General features: G+C 36.8%; 1 protein-coding gene across 1 annotated transcript; it reads left to right on the top strand.

Moving 5' to 3' along the window:
* Positions 1 to 4,086: 4,086 nt before the first annotated feature.
* LOC120150891 lies at positions 4,087 to 8,823 on the top strand. Its single transcript, XM_039163494.1, has 11 exons — positions 4,087 to 4,204; positions 5,141 to 5,179; positions 5,318 to 5,355; positions 5,793 to 5,879; positions 6,273 to 6,438; positions 6,730 to 6,804; positions 7,151 to 7,287; positions 7,475 to 7,551; positions 7,902 to 7,971; positions 8,163 to 8,228; positions 8,704 to 8,823. The coding sequence occupies exons 4-11, from the start codon at positions 5,799 to 5,801 to the stop codon at positions 8,821 to 8,823; spliced, it is 792 nt and encodes a 263-aa protein (XP_039019425.1). The 5' UTR covers positions 4,087 to 4,204; positions 5,141 to 5,179; positions 5,318 to 5,355; positions 5,793 to 5,798.
* Positions 8,824 to 9,148: the final 325 nt, after the last annotated feature.

Below are 9,148 nucleotides of genomic sequence, written 5' to 3'. Positions count from 1 at the left end.
ATTTGATGACTTTTGCAAGAGAGAAGGCATCAAAAGACAGTTCACAGTGGCGAACACTCCTCAACAAAATGGAGTGGCAGAGCGGATGAACAGAACCTTGTTAGAAAGAACACGAGCAATGTTGAGGGATGCATGCCTAGAAAATCATTCTGGGCAGAAGCAGTCAATACCGCCTGTTATTTGGTGAATCGAGCTCCATCAACTGCAATAGAGCTGAAGACACCAATGGAGATGTGGACTGGTAAACCAACTGATTATTCAAACCTCCATGTATTTGGAAGTATTGTGTACGTGATGTATAACTCCCAAGAAATTTCGAAGTTGGATCCAAAATCCAGGAAATGTAAATTCTTGGGGTATGCTGATGGAGTAAAGGGGTATCGCTTGTGGGATCCCACTGCCCGCAAAGTGATCATTAGCAGGGATGTTATCTTTGTAAAAGATAAGCTACAAAGAAAAGAAGACGATGCTAGCGCTGAAAAGTCAGAGATTACTCATATACATGTGGAAAAGGAGGTTGAACAAGGAGATTCTTCTGAAGCAGAACCAGCTCATGATGAACAAGAACTAGAGAGTTCTGAAGCTCCAATAACTCGTCAATCAGATCGTGTGAGAAGACGTCCCAATTGGCACTCAGATTATGTTATAGAAGGTAATATTGCATACTGCCTTTTAACAGAGGACGGTGAGCCATCAACATACCAGGAGGCAATAAACAGCTCAGATGCTTCATTATGGATGATGGCGATGCAAGAAGAAATCGAAGCCCTTCATAAAAAATACATGGGACCTTGTGCCACTACCACAAGGAAGGAAGCCAATTGGTAACAAATGGGTCTTCAAAATCAAGCGAAATGTTGACGATCAAGTGGAGAGGTACCGTGCAAGACTGGTGGTCAAAGGATATGCTCAAAAAGAAGGTATTGATTTCAATGAAATTTTTCTCCTATGGTTCGACTAACAACAGTTCGATTACTCTTGGCAATGTGTGCTACATTGAACTTACATCTAGAGCAGCTAGATGTTAAAACAGCTTTTCTTCATGGAAATCTTGAAGAAGAGATTTATATGCTCCAGCCTGAAGGTTTTGAAGAAAAAGAAAAGAAGAACTTGGTTTGCATGTTGAACAAATCTCTGTACGGTCTAAAGCAGGCGCCGAGGTGTTGGTATAAGAGATTTGATTCCTTCATTATGTGCCTTGGATACAACAGACTTAATGCAGACCCTTGTGCTTATTTCAAGAGGTCCGGTGATAACGATTTTGTTATATTGCTGTTGTATGTGGATGACATATTGGTTGCAGGACCCAACAAAGATCATATTGAAGAATTAAAGGCACAACTGGTTAGGGAATTTGAAATGAAGGACTTGGGATCAGCAAACAAGATTCTAGGGATGCAAATTCACCGGGACAGAAGTAATAGGAAGATTTGGCTTTCACAAAAGAATTACTTGAAGAAGATCTTGTCACGATTCAGAATGCAAGATTGTAAGCCAATTTCTACTCCTCTTCCTATTAACTTCAAATTATCCTCCAGTATGAGTCCTAGCAGTGAAGAAGAGAGGATGGAGATATCTCGAGTACCGTATGCATCAGCAGTGGGAAGTTTAATGTTCGCTATGATATGCACAAGACCAGACATTGCACAAGCAGTGGGAGTGGTTAGTCGGTACATGGCGAATCCAGGCAAAGAGCATTGGAATACAGTAAAGAGGATCCTAAGATACATCAAGGGAACCTCAAATGTTGCATTATGTTACGGAAGATCAAACTTACTAATAAATGGTTATGTAGATTCTGACTATGCAGGGGATTTGGATAAAAGCAAATCACTACAGGATATGTGTTCAAAGTTGTTGGTGGAGCTGTAAGCTGGGTTTCAAAATTGCAGTCAGTTGTGGCTACATCCACAACAGAGGCAGAATATGTAGCAGCTACACAAGCCAGTAAAGAAGCAATTTGGTTGAAGATGCTATTGGAGGAGCTTGGGCACAATCAAGAGTATGTCTCTCTGTTTTGTGACAGTCAAAGCGCCTTGCATCTAGCAAGGAATCCAGCATTTCATTCAAGAACAAAGCACATACGAGTTCAATACCATTTCATTCGTGAAAAGGTTGAAGAAGGAACGGTAGATATGCAGAAGATCCATACCAAAGACAACATAGCAGATTTCATGACGAAGGCAATCAACGCTGATAAATTTACCTGGTGTCGATCCTCTTGTGGCCTGTCAGAGACGTAAGCAACATGATGGTACAAGGTAGAAAGAATGGTGTGAAGATATGATTGTTCCAATCAAATCTTCAAGTGGGAGATTGTGGAAAAATCAAAAGCAGCCGGCTGCTAGGCTGCTGATTTTTTGTTTTTTTTATTATTATTTTTGTTGAATTATGCAAGGGATAATTACAACATTTAATCATTGTACTTTAGGGTATTTACAAGATTAGCCCTTAGGTTTCAACTATAAATACCCTAGCTCATTTAGCTTCAAATCATCCCAAAGCATTCTAGCTTTCTTCCAATACTAGAGAATTTAGAGAGTTTCTTGAGAGTTGTTTTCTCCTTTTTATCAAGAGAGAATTATCATTGTTTTCTCCTTAGTAGATAGAGAGAAGTTGTAATTCATATTTTCTCATAGTGAAATTCTTCTACCGTTGCCCGTGGTTTTTACCCTATATTATTTAGGGGTTTTCCACGTAAATTTTGTGTCTCTTTTATCTTCATTTTTATTTTCTCAAATTATAAGTTATAATTTTGCTATATCCGATAGCCGTCTTCCGCAACATATTCATGGAATATGAGAGAACAGAAATGGGATAAAGTAGCTTCATTCTAATTCTCCTTAGCTATTTTTTTATCCTTCAAAAGTTTCATCTCGCTTATCTTGAGTGCACTGTTCATTTTGAAACTTTATATCCTTTGAGGAACATGAAAGTTTTGATATTTTTTTTCTTAGTTATTCTGCTTTTCTGATTCATAAGTAGTATTTTTCAGATTGTGTTTGAAATAAAAGTATGCCCTTTATTTTTTAAAATGTTCCAAGACCAATCTGTTCCCTAGATAGTGGCAGAGGCGAAGCCAGGGGGCAGGCAGTGGCCTTGACCCTCCAAATGGTAAAATTGCACTTAAATATCTTTTAAAAATCCGAAAGTATAAGTTAATATGGTGGTCAAATAGCACCTCCCCCCCCCCCAAAAAAAAAGTGTATTATAAATATAATATAATTCAATAGGCCCCCATAATTTTTTTTGGCTTTGCCCCTGTATAGAGATGATGTTCCTGGTGGACGATTTATTGGTGATGCAATCTGTGCTGTTGCTAACTTTTGCTTAACATTTGCCACTTCCATCTACAATTTCTTATATGTGGTTCTTGCTTTCTGATTCAGATTGGTGAAGTTGTTGACGGTCCAGATGACAGCATGAACCGTACTGTTCTTGATGGAGTTCAATATGATTATGGTTAGCAGCTTTTCTTCTTACTCATTTAAGGCAATGACATAAATATAAATATATTCATACTTATGTATTCTGGCTCAGTATTCGATGTTGATATTGGTGATGGGGAGCCTATACGTAAGTTACCTTACAATCGATCAGGTATCTCTCTATTCTTGGCCTTGTATTTTCTGTTGTTTCAAAATTAATTCATTTCCCTCAGATTTTTAAGGTCCGAGCCTTCTGTCACTCTTATGTTGTTTCCTTCTCTAATTCCCCCGTTGCTCATCCTTTGTGAAAATTAACTATGTTCTTTGTAAAAAAGAAGTCGAGAAAAGAATTATTGTTTTTTTGACTGTATCGCCTTTTACTGTCTTATGAACAATAGGAAGCACGTCTTCCTCCAGTTTGTTATTCTTTGTGAAATTTTATTATGAATCAGGCATGCAATGTTTACCATTTATAACCATATTGTTTGTGATGAGGAAAAACATTTCAGGGCCTACCTTATCATTTCTTATGATAAAATTCATGATAGTGAACATGTCTTTTAAAATTTACAAATTGGGAATGCAATATTAACCTTAAAGGGTAACACGACGCCACCTACTATCTTTCCGATAACCCTTATGACACTGCTGATAATGGCTTCTGAAGGAGAACCTTCCTCTTTCCTACCGTCAACAAATTGTGGAGTTTATACTTCAAAATACTGGGCAAAAGGATTTCAATATTGATCCAACATTCCGAGATCCATATACTGGCGGTGAGTATAATAATTTTTTATCCCTGTTGGAAGCCTTTTATGAGGATCTTACTCTTGCTGGCTAATCGTTAGCATAGTTACATAAATCGCTCATTTGGCCACGATCTACGTACTGAACGTTGCGATCCAAAACGCGGTACGAACGCGTTCGGATCGTTTCAAAATTGCGATTGGATCGTTTCAAAATCGCGATTCGGTACATCGTAGTTTTGCAGCAGGGATAAGAGGAGATGCAATCAAAAAAATAAAGGGATTGGGGGTTTGAGAGAAAAAATCAGAGGAGAATAAGGGGAGAGGGGAAACCGTTTCAAAACAGCTCCTCGTCGGGGCTGATGATCGATGATCGAAGCCTTTTGGGTTTCCTTCTCAGGTGATGGAAGAGAAGAGGGTTCGAAGTTGCTCGGGTCTGGGGCTGTGAAGACTTTCGGCCATGCGGGTGTGAGGAGTAGAGGATGAAGAAGAGAAGAGGTTCAAAACGGCGTAGGGGAAGGGATTAGGTTTAGCATAATTATGATCTATTTTTAGGTTAAATTTTAAAGGCTTTAGATAGTTTGGTTAAACACTGCCGTTTAATTGGGGTCCAGGGTGGTCCATTTTTGTTCGCGTGGGTTTATTCCTAAAGGAGCCATGCTCATTTTTTATTCAATTTATTTTAGTCCTTAAATCGGATTTATGCATATTAGATTTTGAGTTTTGAATTATTTTGTTCCTAAAGGAGCCATGCATAATTGATCTCTATCTAAGAAACTGGTACATCGTACCAATTTATATGGTACATTGTACCGGAGCGATCCTAAAGAAGTCTACCCCCCCTCATACAGAATTTTAGGGACCTAGCGAATTGCGATCCCGTTCCACGTTCCCGTACCGAGCGTACCGCGATCCATGTGACTATGATCGTTAGCAATGATCAACGTCTTGTGTTTTTCGTTGCAGCGAGTGCTTATGTACCTGGACAGCCATCAAATACTTCTGGTTTGTAATTGCTTAAAAAATTAAATTACATATAGATACTTCTTATTGTTTCTTTTTCTAGCAGATCTGCTCTCAACTCTACCAACAGCAGAATTTCTTTTGAGCCTTGATACATATACTCGTTAATTTTGTATGCAGGTATATCGGCTAAACCCACCTTCAAGCATATCCCAAAGGTTTGTTGCTACTCACTTTCTTTAAGCACATAACACATACAAGTACTAAGTAGATGTTAAAATCTAACTCGTGTCTTATCTACTAGAAGGATATTCTTCTAGATGGAATTGATTGCTTAAAATACATATCTTTGTTTTGGTTAACAATGCTGAATATTCTTGCATTCCACACCTATGTGTAACTATCATTACTGCATCTATTAGCTGTTAAAATCTAACTCGTTTCTTCTCTCCTAGAAGGATATCCTTCTAGATGGAATTGATTGCTTAAAATACGTCAAAGAACTATATCAAAGCTTTTGTTTTGGTTAACATTGTTGAGTATTCTTGCACTCCACACCTATGTGTAAACTATCATTATTGCATCTCTTAGCTGTTTTTAACCTTCTAGTTCCGATGAGATCTTGTTTTAGATTATTCTCTATTTTTTATTCCAGAGGGGAATGCTGGTTTTTGATGCGGCTCAATTTGATGGCATCCTCAAAAAGATTTCAGAATTCAACAACACTCTACTGGCTGACTCGGTAGATTCTGCAATCAATCATTTTATTTATTTATTTACATTTATGCATATTTTTTTCTATGATAGTATCATGTTGCACCAATATATTCTTCATCATATTTTCTCACTGTTTAACTTTTGATTCATCTTATACATCATTTTGTTATGTGATAGCTCATTCTCATATATCAGACCCTAATGGTTTCCTTAATAGTCTTCATCCCTGGTTTTAGATTTATCCTTTGGTTTCAAAGAGACAAGTTTTAACTAGCTACCTAATATTCTGTATGCATTACTTTATTTATCTGGGACCTGCCTTGTTTCCTTATGCTGCCGCCTTCTGTACCATTGTTATCATTGCTGTTCTCTTATATTGAGTTTCCCATATAATGGATCAATTGACATTCTCGTGAAGGAAAAAAAGGACTTGTCTCTGACAGAGCCGAAGATATCTAGACTGGGCGCTATTGTTAAAATTCTGAAGGACACATCACACTACCATTCGAGCACGTTTGCTGATGTTGACATTGCCTTGTTGCTGAAATTGCTGAAATCATTGCCGCTTGCAATGATATTTCCTGGTTAGTGTGGAGAAGCTTTTAAGCTTAATCGTTTGTGGTCTCTTATTTATATTGTTTCTTCGGTATGGGGGTGTTTTTTGTTTGTGGCCTCTTATTTAAATTGTTCCTTTGGTATTGGGGTGTTATTCTAATTTAAGCAACACTCTATTTGAAAAGCTGATTTTGTTTACCATCCTTTGTTTGACTTTTGATCTTAGAGAGCTCTATTCTTGTTTATGTCAGCTATAGTCTTCCTTAAATGTTTCAAATTCATTATTTCACCGTTCCAGTGGCTTGCTTCTATATCTGCAGTTATTGACATTCTGAGGATGATTGTCCTGCACCCTGATGGGGCAACTGTACTTCTCAGGCATGTTGAAGTCAATGGTACGTAGCTTAAAAATTGTCCTGTATTACTATACCTTTTTTTGAAAGGTAATTGTTGCAACTGGAAAAGTCCCTCGAAACCTATATTTTAGCCAAAGAACTATATATGAATCTATCCTAATTTTATTTGACAATGCTCCAATGAACAGGTTAGCTCCTATTTTATTGATGAAACCTCTATGGACTGCTTTATAAACTAGTTGGTCTGAGTTGGACCTCTAGTTGCTCTGGCATAAACATCTCGTTTAAAATCTATACATCAGATAGTAGATCATGTTGTGTGCAACTGTTTTTCTTTGTTATATCCTATATTAAGTTCTAACCTCTAATTTATGACCTGAACTAGATGTGGTAATGGAAATGATTATGAAAGTCACTACCGAACCTGCAGTTCCAGCAAATTTTTTAACCAGTATCCGTGCTGTAACTAATATTTTCAAAAATTCAAGCTACTATTTATGGCTGCAAAAGCATCGATGTGATGTAAGTTTCCCTCTATTAACCTTTCAAATTTTTTAACTTGGCCTTCTGAGTACTGAGTAGGGATATTGAACTCCTTACATAACTTGTCGTTGATGTGAAAATAATGATCATGTGTGCCTTGATGGATGTTTTATATCTACGAATTCGGTATTGATTTTAGAGGGTTTATTTTCTGCTATTCTTGCAGATTCTTGATGCATTTTTAAGTTGTCTTGCATCTCCAAACAAGAATTTACAGTTGGCTTATTCTACACTGATACTAAAGTAAGCATTCCGTTTATGTAAACATGCATACATGGATTTGTTCAAATGAAACCATTTGAGACAGTTTAATGGTTGTGCCGCATCTTTTAAATATTGTTTGTCCTAAAATTTAATAGTCGACCTTTCCTTACTTTTTGTAACTTTTGTACTTCTATGGGTTTTGACATTTGAAGAGGTTAGGGGTGGGGGTGTTACTACTATATTGCTGGCTATTTTGTGTTGCTTTGTCACTAAAATATCCTTATAAATTGCTTTTATTGGTCTATTGCTTGATTCATGTTTTTATTTTTTAATGATAATCACAATGGATCACTTTCTCTGATGTAAGTAATCATGGGTGTGCTTCACAGTTATGCAGTGCTGCTAATTGAAAAGAAGGATGAAGAAGGTCAATCCCATGTTCTTTCAGCAGCTTTAGAGGTTATCCTTGTTCTATTATTCCCTAGTGTTGGAATTGAATCCCGTATTTCCATAATAGATTTCCGTTTTGATTTCTGTTCTCCAAGAATTCAATCATGCTTGTAGCCGTGGATTACACTGATAGTTTGTTTAATGACTATTTCAGCCATGTGAATCCTGAACTTTATTCATTGTATTGTCATCTGGCACAGATTGCTGAGCAGGAAAATCTAGAAGTTGATTCAAGATTTCGAGCTTTAGTTGCCATTGGGTCATTGGTATTGTCTTCTATCTCCAATTTCTTACCTTCAGCATGGTTGTTTTGATCGACCCTGTTGTCATTCGGATTTGTCATGCACTGCAGCATAACAGAATTCCCCCCAAAAAAACATTGCTTTTAATATTAAACACTTTGTTCCTTTCCACTTGATTAGGCTATAATAATGATCCTTCTTTTTCTTGGCTTGTTTGGTTTTAAAATGCTATAATATATGCATTTTTTTTTTGTTTCATCTTATAGGAAATAAAATATTTTTAAAACTATAGCAACTTTCTTTGAAGAAACATGCAATAAAATTTTCAAACTATTTTTAAATGTGTATTTTCGTATAATGCAAAGCAGGTCTAAGTGGAACCGGTGAGCTTCTTGGATTATAATCAATCATATTTTTACTTATTGTTGCTTTACTTGATTCACCTTTTTATTTTCCTTGTAATTTTGACTTTTTTGATAAAACCAAATCTTTCATGCAGATGCTCGAGGGTCTGGTGAAAAAACTAGCAATGGACTTTGATGTTATGAACATTGCCAAAGTAGCAAAGGCTTCTGAGGATGTCTGCCGCAGATTTTCTTGTTTTTACATTGTTGTTTAGGGGATGGTAGACAGCCGGGGTTGATCTTTCTTGGCTCATTTTTTCAGAAAAACAGGCAAAGCAAATGATGCAAAATGGATAGAATTGTTGCTTTTCATTTGATTAATTATGCGTAGTTCACACCCAGAAAAATTGGTGACATGAATGGACACACACATAGTTCAATACTTCCGAATTTCTGCTTCGTACATTTACCATTTTTCTTTAGATACGAAGAAGGTAAAATTTAAACTGACATCAGGCTGTAAAAGGATGTATTTTGAAATGGTCATAATAGCATACACTTCATGCATTCCTTTATTTACAAATACATGCAGGGATGGAC

The sequence above is a fragment of the Hibiscus syriacus genome, unplaced genomic scaffold (genome assembly GCF_006381635.1).
Source record: "Hibiscus syriacus cultivar Baekdansim isolate YM2019G1 unplaced genomic scaffold, ASM638163v2 tig00111027_pilon, whole genome shotgun sequence".
NCBI lineage: Eukaryota > Viridiplantae > Streptophyta > Magnoliopsida > Malvales > Malvaceae > Hibiscus > Hibiscus syriacus.
This window is presented reverse-complemented; position numbering and strand designations above follow the sequence as displayed.